The following is a 13,537-nucleotide window of genomic DNA, read 5'->3' on the forward strand; positions in this document are numbered from 1 at the left end:
CAAAACAAATATAATTACTACTATTGTTGTAGAATTAGTGGGTGAATGCGCACTCAAAGAAATAAAGACTTGGGAATAGTATTTGATACTTTCAACAGTGTCATCATTGTATTTGGATGATTATTATTACGGGAGTTGCTCTATAAATATAACACTTCGTGTGCTATTAAAACAGACTCGCGAAAGAAAGAATAGAAATAATATCAGTATCCCTCTCTCTCTTTTTCTGTCATCCTCTTATGTTATAGCTACTAACAGCCCAATATCATAAATAAAGCACTCCAAAGTAGGATCAATTGCATATTCCCCATTAAGCATTCGAATGAGCATATGAGAATCTGATTCAACCTCCACATCCTGACATCCCAACTCAATACACACCTGCACCGTAGCACGTATTGCAGCAGCTTCTGGCCATTGCTGCTGTACTGAGGATGGAAACTACATATTAATAAAACCCAGTTTGTCAACCAAAAACAAATATAATTACTACTATACCCTTTTAATACAAACTAATTTTTATTGCTATTTTCCTAAAGCTCACAGCTATGTCACTTTATTGCTACCCTCTCAACTCATTCACTCTCTCTCTCTTTCTCTCTCTTTCCTAACTGCCAACTCCTAATTTTTTGGAATGTCTGTCAATCTGTTAAGAACAGATAACTTATCTCATAAAAAAAAAATTAAAATACAAATATTTAAAAAATATATTTCTCAACACACAAAGTGTGTGAACTTTACTAGTATATTATGATTGTTGTTTTGCTTTTGAACTTTTTTTGGAATGCAAATAAAGTTACTAAACTCAAGCTATCAAAGAGTTATGTTCTCCCCCTTTTATTTTCATTTTCGTCAATAAGCACACAATAAAAAATTAGAAAGTATAAAATTTCTTTTCTTTACTGATAAATCAAACATAGTAGATAAATGTATAAGGTTAGCTAGCACTCGAATCACCCGAAGATGAAACTGCAAGAGTAGTTTAAAATATCGCCTAAAAAACAGATTGAATGAGCAAGAGATTTGAACAAATTACTTTTCCGGAGCCCGAAAACGTAGTGAAACTCTACGTGAAAGGAGGCTTCTAATTAGATGACAAAGCAACTTCCAAGTGAAATCAGCCATAAATCTATTCTCCTCTCCACCAACGTCCGAACTTCAAAACCAAACCATTTATCCGAAAAGGGGTGAAAGGAAGGAAATACAAACAAGTGGTTAAGGGGTCCAAGTCTGCTGGGAAAGTGCTCAGCATTAAGGTCTCCTGGGAAACTTTGAGAAATCTGGACGTCTGCGCTGCATATAAGCCGTCTTCCCCTCGTTACCTTCCTCAGTGCCATAGAATAAGAGCGTGGCATCTCCAGCAAGTTGCTGCGTTGGAAACATTGGTGAAGTAGTTAGCACATGCATGTATGAATAAGACCGTGGCATCTCTAGAAATATGGTTGCTAACTGAAGGTACCTGCAGTCCAGCATGACCGTCGTCAACTGCATTAAGAGCAGACTTCAGCACCCGAAGCGCGGTTGGGCTGTTTCTTAGCATTTCTCGACACCATTTAACCGTTTCTTGCTCTAAAGTCTCCAGCTGGATAACCGAATAAAACAGTGAAAATGCTATCTTCCGCAAACTTTTAGTGATATAAGGCTAATTTTCAAGGAAAATGTCATTTGTATTCAGTTCATAGGCCATACGATGAGATTTGTGTCGCATTGAGAGTGAACTTACCGGTACAACAGTGTTAACAAGTCCCATTTTCTCTGCTTCAGCAGCTGTGTAAAACCTTGCCATAAACCACATTTCTCGTGCTTTTTTAGGCCCGACCTGATTGACCAAAACCATTCATTACACATACCAAGTTAGAGCAATACGAAAGAAGTATTTGCATAACACAAGTCAGACTTGAAACAATTCCTACCAAACGGGACATGATGGAACTCCCATAACCAGCGTCAAAGCTTCCAACCTGCCAAATGTACAAGTTGCGTGGTTTCTGTATGTTAGCATGCTGCTCTCACCCATTCTTAGATTGAAGATGAAACGAAGATGAATGATTGACGGTGATTCAAAATCAAGTTCGCGAAGTTTTTAACCAGAATTAAGGTATATGATATGAGCACCTTAGGACCAGTCTGGCCAAAAATAGCATTGTCTGCTGCAATGGTTAGATCACAGACCATGTGTAACACATGTCCTCCCCCAACAGCATAACCAGCCACCTGATAAACCATTTAACATGAACAACAGTTAGAAATGTGGTAAAGTTTTCGACAACCAGAAACGTTTAAGTTTCGCAGCTCTCCAACTGTCCAACAGCAAAGGCCTAAAGATGTTGAGAAGGGCATACCATGGCTATTACTGGCTTTGGAAGACGTCGAATCTGGACCTGAACATACCGATTTGAGATGATTTATATACCAGTAAGAACATTTATGTTACAGAATCGTATTAAAATATAAACATGAATGTATAATATACCTGCAAATCTAACACATTAAGACGGCCAAAATCATCGTAATCAGAATAACCATCTTTTCCTCTCAAAGCCTGATCACCGCCACTGCAGAATGCTTTGGTTCCCTAAAAACACCAAATTACCAACAAAACAGTGTAAAGTTGACATATTTTCATCATGTTACTAGCTACTAATCCTAAACTTTTTGTTCGTACCAATTGACCCTTGTCGTCAAATATTCCAACAAATTTGTCCGTTAGATTCGCTGTAGATTAGTATGTTTGAATTCCCTCTTAATATTTTCTTATAGCTCAACTATCCGATTCAAAGTACTCGCTAATTAGTAATTTATCGTTACAAATGTAACATTTTGTTGGCGAATATCTGTTAAAAGTTGATTACGTGCATTCCAAGTGACAGAAGCAATGGAAATTTGTGACGGAGCTAAATGTTAGGATATTGGCACGAAAGAGGGTAAGGACGTACCTTCCCGGTAAGAATGACGACGCCTATGGAGCCGTCGTCCCTGGCATCATTAAACGCGCGAATCAGCTCCTTCACAGTCTGCGGCCGGAACGCATTTCTTCTCTCCGGCCTATTAATCGTAACCTAAGCACAAAAATCACGAGATTCAGACACATCAAATCGCATTGATCTCTCAGTAATTAGGATTCATTAATCAAAACCAACCTGAGGAGCCTGACCTTTGCAATGGCTTCGCCGACGGCTTTCTCGTATATAATATCAGTGAATTCGTCGCCGGAAACGTCGCGAGCATTTTCCCAAACAACTCGGTGAGTCGAAACCTCGCCGTGGGTGCGGTGGTAGCTGTCGTTCATGGAGGCGTTGGAGAGAGAAATTGCAGCGGAGCCGGGAGATAAATGGGCCGGAATGAGGTGGTTGGCGATGGAGGCCACCCTCCTAGTTGCGGTGGTCATGACGTCCTTCTCTAAGCCCTCTGCCATTGAAGGAAAACTGGATAAGGATCAACGCTTTGGACTTTGGAGGTTGAAGATGAGACATTTGGATTGGATAAGATATGGCGCGAACAGCGAAACGGTGCGTTTCTTCAATTTATCATGCGGCGTCGTTTTTGGCGCCAAGCCCCTAGAGGTAAAACTGCCACTGCAATTCGTAAGCATGTTGTGCGCATTCAGGATTTCAGTTTGCAAAAATCAAATCAGAATCCAGGGAAAGGACGAAAACGGTGCGTTTTCAGACTTCTTTTGATAAATTTCTTTGCGTTTCGTATGATTTATCAAATTGTAAGATTGTACTGATTGGATTTCATGCTTTAATCTGCTGTTATTAAATGAACTGTTAATTAATCTTCTTATTTTGTACTAATTTATCTGCTTATTGTGCTATCTGTAGTATGTGTCTTGAATACTGATCTGGATTTCAATTTCAATCCCTAATCTATTAGAAATTCTTATGCGCGAGATATCTCCTTGTGTCTACAACACTTTTACAGAGAGATACAAGTGATGGTGCTGTACAAGGGGATGTATCTTGATCCCGAAGAACTTACATGAAACAAGTATCATGCGGAAAAGTTAAAACACCTAACGACGCGTGGTAGATTAGGGATCCCAAAGTGGCGAAGCATATGTTTCATGTAGTCTCTCTTGTTATTTAGCCACTTGCTTATGTTGTTTGTACTTTTTTCAATATACGATGTTGAATTTGCTTGCTTTTGAAGCAGTGGAGTCACTGGAACGTAGACAATTCATGGAAGTTCTGTAATTATGTAATCTTGTATAACAGCAGGATATAAATGTAAGCCTCTAACAAAGATGAGGAAGAATTCCTGTAAAACTAGGACTGCCAAATTATACACACACTATACCAATTACCAATTACCAAATAAGTTGATGGTGCGAAAGGGGTCAGGAAATCATGCCGGCCACACAAAGTGAGTACACCATCATCATCAGATATACATATATAGATGTATACTTAGTACTAAAAATCTCAACACGCATCGTGATTTGAATTTATTTGGTTGCCTGATGGCTTGCCAAGCTGTAAACAACCAATGGGTGGGACTGTTGGGGTTCTCAACTCCCCAAAAGTCTGCCAGCAGAAGGGGTTGTACAGGTGATACTTTTCTTGCAATGGCTTTAGCTGTATACCATTTAGTGTTACATCTACGCAGGGTAGGCTGTCACTACAGGCAAAGTGTACTGGTTTTACGGTGTAAGTTCCTCTTATTCTCTCGTAGGTGATTCCCGAAAGAGCCACAGCTGATGTTTGGTTTTTGCATGTGGTTTTGTCACAGTAGAATTGGTCAATCACAATGGGGAGTTGAACCTCAGAAACTTGAATGTTTGAGAACAGCACTCCCTGAACAGACCCTGATCCACCCTGCACATTTAGGATTCAGTTATATGAGTAAAAGAAAATGGTAAGTTGTCAAGCTTTAGTAACTATTTTGACGTTTCGGAAGAGCCCATAAAGAAGACGTTTTTTAAGGACTCATTTCTAGCGTTACTAAGATAGTTTTTCAGTCGACATTTGAGTATTCGATGCAGAAGAGAGTTCTATGTTAAAGTCCAATAATCAGCAGGAAGGATGTGTTAAAAACTTTTAGGTGAATCCATACCTGCCATGTCTTGACTCTGACACCATTCATCGTGTTGTGCATCATGATGTCTCGAACGGTAATGTTTGAAACACATGCTTTCGTGTTGCCCTTTCCTAAACCTCCAATGCTGATTCCATGCCCTGGTCCACAGTTCACGTTGTGTATATATACATCCGAGCATCCAGTTTGTATGGAAATACAGTCATCTCCTGCACAAATCATTAGAATTGAAACGTTTAGTTCAATATTTATCCATGACAGTTATACTAATCGACTTGGTATTAAGTCTCTGCCTATTTCATGCCTTGTCCGTTGTTCGCAGTTACTGTGTAAATTTGATTCTTCAGTGTTAGTTCTTAGGAATCATTGTGATATGAAGTGCCATGCTTGATACTTTTCCTTCTTATCTTTTATCCGTTGTATGTGGGCCGTTTTTAAGTTGAACTGGACAGAAGGACAGGGGAGTTGAGTAGTGTTTCTAGCGTCCGATGATGACAAAATATCGATTGAGGCTTGGGTATACTACAAAACAAGAGTTGTTGCTGTCATGGGTTTGAGACCTAATCCTAAATTTGGATAGACCACTGATGATTTAGGGTGTGAAATGCATCATCATAATAGGTTGCCATAATTCTTGGAATGTAGCAGATTGCCTGCTGCTACATGTCAAATTTTTAGTGGTCGAGGATTGTCAGATGGAAAATGCCAATACGTAAGGCTGCAGGCAGGATAAGATTGCTCATGGAATGATCCCCCAAGGAGTTATAGTAAGTGTGGAATATGTGAGTCCGACACACTGCGCTGCAGTAACAGTAGATATTGAAGAGTAAGGTGTATAGTTACCGCAAGCAAGAGTGGTGGAGTGGATGAGCACTCTTTGGGAGTTCTGGAGGTGAATTCCATCTGTGTTGGGACTGTCCCCAGGGGACGAGACGCTCATATCATGGACCAGCACTCCCTGGCAGTTGTCGAATTTGAGATGGCATTGGGGGCTATTCTGAATCGTTATGCCTGTAACCGTGACATTAAAACTCCCATAAAACCGCAGTGCCTGCACAATCAACAAAATACAAAAACCATGTTACTGAAACTGCAGGTCAAGATTCAAGATCACATAAGCGTCAAGGTTTTGGCACACAAGTGGTCCTTACAGTCGGTTTGATGCTTGGCATTTTCCCGCTCAGCTCGCTTCTTATCTGCCACGGATGTCAGCCACAGGATGCTGATTAGTTTAAGCTTGATGATCACGAAATTTAACGTTCAAATCTAGTGTCAAAAATTAGTTTAGTTTAGTTTAATTACCGGCATTGGCGGGCGTTGTTGGACTGAGCTGTTTAGTGGCACAATGAGCTTGAAATCACCATCTATAGGGTCTCCGTAGGGAGTGTCTTGCCACCAAGGCGAGCCTCTTCCATCAATCACTCCCTTTCCCTGTACTGTGATTCCATTTAGCTTTGTAAATTCAAGCCATTGTAGCAGGCCTTTGCCCCAGGATTTCGAGTCCGTCGGTGCTAGTATCGTGCCATCTAACTGAAAATTCATAATTTCGTACATTAGACAAAAGATAGAAATTATAATAAGTGAATGATAACGTCAGTCGTCCACACAATGCGTACTGAATCCCATTAACCTTCTAGATTGAAGGAGTTATGTGAATTATGCAATTACTTTTACTTTGATTTTATTTTATTTTATTTTTTTGGTTTTTTTTAATTTTACTACCACTCTGTTACTGTGTGTATATGTATTTTTACCTGAAATAAAATGTTTTTCTGGCAGTACGGGCCGGAGAATGAGATGGGGCCCACAAGGAACTGATAACCGGCTGGAACAATGATGCTTGATGCCTCGACTTTACAAGCAGCGGCCCATGCAGCTTGGAATGCCTGCGTCACACAATAACAAAACCCCTCCGTTAGATGTTATACAAACTACCGTATGTAAACTTTAACAGTAGAAAATACGGTTGGTGTTAATTTGTTGTGCAGAACAGTATACAATTATTGTTGGAATCGTGACCCAACTGCCGTAACGAGAATAAAATTTGTTCAGTGGGCCCCACCAGTTTAGTTTGTTCTGTTGTCACTGCCCTTTAATCCAGGCAGTTGATTAAATTTTATTGAAATAAGATGCACCAAATTATGCCACGTGAGATAATTTTTTTTTTTTTTAACGTTCGAAATCCAACAGTTATCTGGACCGTTGGAAATCCAACAGTTCTCTGGACCGTTGGAAATCCAACGGTCTTCAAGGGCACATGGGTGGGTCCTGCTAGTGCAATGGCACAAGCCAAGGCAATTCTTGCAAAGGCATTGAAGGGCACAAGCCCTTGACCTAATTGCGTTCCATAATTTGCATTAGCGGACCACCTTTTTTGGGGCCAAGGGCAATTGAACTCAATTGCCCTGCCAATTAGACCATGGATGGAGACGCTCTTAAATATTCTCCCGTTGAGTTTAATCACTTTATTATAAACGGTAATTATTAAATATTTTAGGTAAGTCCTTACATAAAAATTAAACTCAATTAACTAAACATTAAAATTAATTAAACTGACCGCAATGCTTTAACTATAATTTGGGTAAAATTACCAAATAACCCAACCCAACCCTTTAAGAAATCACGTGCAAGTGATACAAAAAGGCAAAAGGGCAAAAGGGCAAAAAGGAAAAAAGTTTGCCAAAATAATCATTTTGTTTCTCTCAATGGTTAAGTGACTACCATTCATTTACGCTACAGCTAGGAGCATGTTGGAATTCCATGTCATTTTCATGGAAATATCATGAGCTAAATTCGCAAACGTAGCAGAAAATACTTAACTTTTTACATGTTTTTTCTCATTGTTCTGTTAGTAATCATTTTATTATACGTGTTAATTTATGATTTGCAACTAATGAGAATCGACTTCGTAACTGTAAAAAGCTAAACAGGGTACAAAGCTAGCAACATTATTAATCAAAGCTCAAATTATGAAGATATTTTGATTAACCCTTGACCATGATTGATTAGTTCTTAATTGAGTACGGAGTAAAATTATGATGAGCTTAAACCAACTACAAACCTTTGTGTCGTCGGTACCGCCGTTACCCTTAGCACCAAAATCTAGCACATTATAAGTGGAGGAACCCTTCTGTGGTGGTGGTGGAGCTTTATATTGAGGTGGCGATGGTGCCTTGTTATGAGGTGGAGGCTGTGCCTTGTTACGAGGTGGAGATGGTGCCTTTTTATGAGATGGGGGCTTGGGTTTTGATCCACTACCGCTGTGGTAGTGGCCGCCGCCGCTGCCGCCGTGGTTGCTTTTTCCTTTTTTCTTTGAAAGAGAAGTAAAGGATGCCCTGCTTTGCCTCCAATGCCGGCCTCTTCTCCCCATGCAAGCGTCGAAATTCGACGACCAAACCAGAAATGCAATTACTAGCATGAATGTGATGCTTCTGAAACTGAACTCACTCATTTCTGCACAATGTGGGGTTGTGGATGAGAGAGAGAGAGAGAGAGAGTTGTGTGAGAGGACTGGTTTAGTTTAGATAGAAAAAAGATGTGGTGGCTGTGTTTATATAGAATTGGAGCATGCAAACAGATGGAGACAAACATGCATAAGCTCTAATTTGATAATTCTAGGAATTTATAAATTTGTTAATTTCATTCTCCTTTTTATTTCCTTTTGTTCTTTTATTAATTATCATGTTTTCTTTTTTGTGAATTATAGTTGGTATAAAATTATAGTTGGAATTTTGTTTTCCTCACATGCCAAATATTGCAGCTCTTTGTTGCAGCTCATTCAATTTCATAATGCTTATGCGAACACATGTTCCATTTAAATACTCCTTGTTCAAATCTTAATTAATTAGTGGTAATGAGCAAACTATGGATATTAATTTGTTTCTTTATAGCACGTGTATTTTTGTTAATACAATATCATAGATCTGTAATATATCAACCGAGTCGAGCATTCATTTCAATCATGTCCTTTTTTCCACTGTGTTTTCTTTTAGTGTTTTTCTATTTGCAAGACTATATTTTATTATAAGCCATTTTAACTTATAGGGTGGGGATAATAGATGTGAACTTGAATATAAGGCGACGGCAACGGAAACACTAACCTAACTAACTAGCTTAACCCGCATATGCATAACCCTATAGGGTTAAGGGGTAGTAAAATATTTAAGAAATAGTAGATGTAAACTCAAATATAAGACGACGACAACATAAATAATGACTCGACCAACTAGCTTAATCTGCATATGCATAGCTATATAGAGTCAAGGGGTAGTAAAATATTTAAGAAAAAATAGATGTGAACTCAAATATAAGGCTACAACAACGAAAACACTAACTTAACTTGCATATGCATAGCTCTATAGAGTTAAAGGGTAGTTAAATATTTAAGAAAAATATATGTGAATTTGAATATAAGGCGACGACAACAAAACACTGACTTAACCAACTAGTTTAATCTACGTATGAATACACTAACTTAATCAACTAGTTTAATCCACTTATGAATAGCCCTATAGAGTTAAGGGGCGGTAAAATATTAACCTAACAGTGGAGTGGGGGATTCAAAAGGCGAAGGACACACGTGAGTGGGAATAGGTGTCGAGGCCCGGCACTGATTATAACAGCACTTTATGATCACATGCAACCTTCACGGGCTATACTCTTTCGGTCTTTCCTCTCTGATGTGTCCTCTTGACTTGCACCCAGGCTAAGGATTTTCCTGCTACAAATTTCTCTATAATTTCATTTTTTTTTAAGTTTAATTTAGTTAAAAGTGTTGGATGGGGTGTTTGCCTGCACTTTTCTCATATTTTTATATAATCAAAATTATTTAATCCGAGAAGGATTTAATTAAATCCCGACACTTCTGTAGTCCTTTAACAACTGATAATATTAATTAGTGAGATTTCACTTCGAGAATTCAGACTATATGAAATACTCATCACTTACAATATAATAACAACTAGGCGTAATAATAGTTGATTTTTTCGGTGATTTGCTTGTTTTTTACTAGAAATAGAATTTTGAGAGACTTATTTGTTGAAAGAATCCTTAATTTTAGGCATATAAGTCGAGAAATAATGTAAAACCCAGTGCGCCCATAGTTTTGCCTTTTCTGTTTATACGGAATTCTGAAGGAAGAACAAAAAAGTACTAGAATCCAGTTTGTACGACCATTATTGGGTAATAATCTGTCAACTAACAGTGGATTGAGATCCTTTCCAGATCTTACACTCTGAAGGCCACAGATCGAAAAATTTGAGCCATTCAAGAGAAAGAGAGATATGGGCGTTTGATAGAGAAATTGTATGTGAAGTGAACCAGTGAGATAGGTTAACGTAGATCGCACAATTTAAATTGAACAATCTAGATTTCTTGGTACGTGGACTCCGAAGTATAAGATCCAGAGAGGATTTCAATTCGTTTCTTTCAAGTCACATGTTCAATACTTGCGATGACAATGAGTTTGAGAGACGGATAATAAAGATTACGTAAAACTAAAATAGTAAGAAAGATTTGGTGTTTAACTTAATATTAAAACTAATTGGGGTTTAGACTCTGTAGTTGTACGGTATAATACTGCAGAAAATCATCAGCTTTGATAAATGATCAGATTACTGTACATGTGCGCTGGAAGTCTTTGGAATAATATTATTAATTATTATTATAGAAAACTGCAGCATCATTGGTGAACTTTGATTCGTCGCCCGCAATTACGGAAAGACATATTTGAACTTAAAAGAGTATCTCTAAAGAAAATGTCAAAATTGTCACGTAAGCATATAACAGTAAAAAAATGGTAACAAACTCTCTCCAACCGAGCATTCAATTTCTTACGTGATCATTTGAAGGCAAACCCTTTTGTTGTCAAATTTGACAACAGATGTCAAATTCATTAAATATTTTTTAATAGATTAATATAATATATAGTAATTGTTGTTATGTTTTTGAAATATTTGATTAGTTGCCTTAATCATTAGACTCCATAAAAATATAAAAAATTTATTAAACGATATTATTATTGGAGCAAAATATTGTACAAAATGTCAAATTGCCACATAAGCTATCAACTATCATTTTGATGTTTAAAATTTGACATCTCCTTTGAAGATACTCTACAAAAAGATAAAAAAATTATTAAATGACATTATTATTTAACATATCGGGTGGAACAAAATATTGTACAAAATGTCAAATTACCACATAAACTATCAACTATCATTTTAATATTTAAAAATTGATATCTCTTTTGAAGATGCTCTAAGTGCATATAAAAATGAACACGCTCAAATTTAACATTGCATCGATCGTTGCGATCTACTCCAACATAATTAATTCCAAGAAAACGATGGGAATGCAGTTGGAATATTTTGTGGGAACAAAACATTATGGTGATATATATTTCCGTTTCTGTTTGTTTCGGTTGAATTATTTTAGGTGTTGTGTGTCTCATATATTTCATCAGATAGAGCTAGCTAGCTATAGCAATTGAGGAAAAACACGAGGCCATGAACGTCCCCACGTTTGTTATACTCATATCCGTGGCTATGATGAATTTACAGAGATGCCAGAGTCGAGAAGCTATTAGCAGTAACTTGCACACCTCAATTTCATCACCCACAACTCCTTGACCTCTTCTTCTTTGCCCGTCCCTTTCCCCATTTTCCTCCAAAGTTGCTCTCTCCCACGCTCATACATTATGCTTTCCTTGCTGGAATTTATCGGTATCCAAAAAAAATGATAGGATAAGAAGAACAACGAATGAGTTGTTTGATTTATTCTCTTTCGTACTCTTGTCTTTTTATACAAGCGATGTTGCGGAAGAGGAAATTTGAGTTCAGGAGTTGCAAAGGTAATTAAATATTATTAACCAACTAAATTACTATTCTGTAACGTTTACTAAAACATAAATAATAACCAATTATGAAAAGAAACAAGATTTGTATAATTTGTGATCATCTTGTAGCGTTATTTGCACAGAACCGTTAAAATTGTTTTGCTGTCATGCACAGTTTTCCTTTTTGTCCTCGACAAATATTAATTGATCTTCGCACCCCAAACTATATTACCCTTAATTTGTTGGAAGAGGAATCTCTCTGGATCTACTTCGTGGGAATCCTAAAGATTCCCACATCCTAATCGCTCATCATATATCGTGTGGTCAGCTTTCGTCAAATACTATTTGTGTTTAATATTAAATAAAAAAAGTCAAAAGATTTCTAATTACACGATGCATAATAAATGATTAAGATGTGAAAATCTCTAAGATTTCCACAGTTTAAATCCGGAAGAGATTCAAATCCTAATTTGTTGGCTGCGGTGCAGGTGTATGCATGGATATGCATACACACACACATAATCCCATGATAATCAAACAAAAAGTATATACGTCAAACGTCAAATGAATCCCGATAACTGAGCAAACTATTTTAAGTATTGTATTATGTATATGTTTCTTACACATAATCAGAAACAACATACATGATATGCACACATAATTCAAATATATATGTTACGTATCTTCATTTTTTTAATCCCATTTTTTGGCTGGTTTTGCATGCTTGGCAATATTATTATTATTATTATTTAAATTTGTGACACAACTACGAGTGAATAAGATATAGACACTCGAAAGTAAAGGGGAAAAGATCGGTCTGTGCAATGAGAGATTTTTTAGTGTGTCGAGAGCACGGTCAGATACACTAAATGTTATAATACAAGTGGTTAAATATTTCAAAAAAAATTACAACCACATGTGTTATGACATTTGGTGTACTAGACCTGTTTTTTTTTTTTTTTTGACAAATGATAAATTTGTTAAATTAGCCATCGATAAAATTCGAACTAGCACCATCATACAAGGACTCAACCATTTCTATCACTGTGGTAAAGAGCCATTTGCAGTGTACTAGACCGGTTCCCGGCACATTAATTTTTTTTTCACACACGACCTTCTTGATTAGCCGTCATTTAGTGCTTACATTAAATTTCACGCTCTCGTGAACTTTGAGTTCTCTTGTGATCAGCTCCATCTCCATGCGCATACCGTGCCATCGATGATTAGGGTTTCTTTCCGTCTCTTCCATTAATTATTAATTGGAAAAAATGTTTTTTTTTTTTTTTTTTTTGGGTAAACTGGAGATAATGTTTTGCTCACTCACCAACGCATAAAAGATTTTATGCATTAACTGCCACGTGACATCTAATTGACTCACTTTCACCCAAGGATTAATTCAAACCTTTAAAATGTACCAACTCTTTTTAGTAAAATAGCTAAAATGATGAAAATACAAAATTTAGAATAATTTTATGCTTTCATTATATATCGTCAATTACTTGATCAGTTGTATTTTAAATATTTGATCAATATAGCTTTGTTATTTAACTTTTATCATTTTAACATTAGAATTTGTAAAAACTTCATTTCAACTGCTTTTTCTATTTTTTCTGCCTTCGTGACTTAAAAGACAAATAATTATGAGAGAAAAAAGCACTTTGGCAT

General features: G+C 37.0%; 2 protein-coding genes and 1 long non-coding RNA gene across 5 annotated transcripts; 1 reads left to right on the forward strand and 2 right to left on the reverse strand.

Moving 5' to 3' along the window:
- Nucleotides 1–56: 56 nt before the first annotated feature.
- On the reverse strand, nucleotides 57–3,472 carry LOC125471552 (1,4-dihydroxy-2-naphthoyl-CoA synthase, peroxisomal-like). Of its 3 annotated transcripts, none has more exons than XM_048572097.1 (10): nucleotides 3,155–3,472; nucleotides 2,937–3,059; nucleotides 2,474–2,575; nucleotides 2,343–2,381; nucleotides 2,116–2,214; nucleotides 1,914–1,961; nucleotides 1,724–1,819; nucleotides 1,460–1,582; nucleotides 1,210–1,368; nucleotides 57–428 (listed from the first exon to the last, which is right to left on the reverse strand). In XM_048572097.1, exons 1-9 carry the CDS (start codon nucleotides 3,413–3,415, stop codon nucleotides 1,252–1,254), a joined length of 1,008 nt encoding a protein of 335 aa, XP_048428054.1. In that variant the 5' UTR covers nucleotides 3,416–3,472; the 3' UTR covers nucleotides 57–428; nucleotides 1,210–1,251. The 3 variants fall into 3 exon arrangements, with proteins under 3 accessions (XP_048428054.1, XP_048428055.1, XP_048428053.1); XM_048572098.1 differs by having other exon boundaries at nucleotides 57–441; XM_048572096.1 differs by lacking the exon at nucleotides 57–428 and having other exon boundaries at nucleotides 883–1,368.
- Nucleotides 3,473–3,598: 126 nt separating this feature from the next.
- Nucleotides 3,599–4,268, forward strand: LOC125471554. The gene is made up of 2 exons (XR_007253678.1): nucleotides 3,599–3,657; nucleotides 3,877–4,268. It is a non-coding gene; the product is annotated as an uncharacterized LOC125471554 (long non-coding RNA).
- On the reverse strand, nucleotides 4,172–8,574 carry LOC125471551 (polygalacturonase At1g48100-like). The gene is made up of 7 exons (XM_048572095.1): nucleotides 8,099–8,574; nucleotides 6,792–6,923; nucleotides 6,340–6,567; nucleotides 6,189–6,233; nucleotides 5,881–6,088; nucleotides 5,056–5,246; nucleotides 4,172–4,817 (listed from the first exon to the last, which is right to left on the reverse strand). The coding sequence occupies exons 1-7, from the start codon at nucleotides 8,486–8,488 to the stop codon at nucleotides 4,425–4,427; spliced, it is 1,587 nt and encodes a 528-aa protein (XP_048428052.1). The 5' UTR covers nucleotides 8,489–8,574; the 3' UTR covers nucleotides 4,172–4,424.
- Nucleotides 8,575–13,537: the final 4,963 nt, after the last annotated feature.

Source organism: the organism of the source record quoted next, unplaced genomic scaffold, assembly GCF_019419815.1.
Source record: "Pyrus x bretschneideri cultivar Hongxiangsu unplaced genomic scaffold, Pyrus_bretschneideri_v1 Contig6, whole genome shotgun sequence".
In the NCBI taxonomy this organism is placed as follows: Eukaryota; Viridiplantae; Streptophyta; class Magnoliopsida; order Rosales; family Rosaceae; genus Pyrus; species Pyrus x bretschneideri.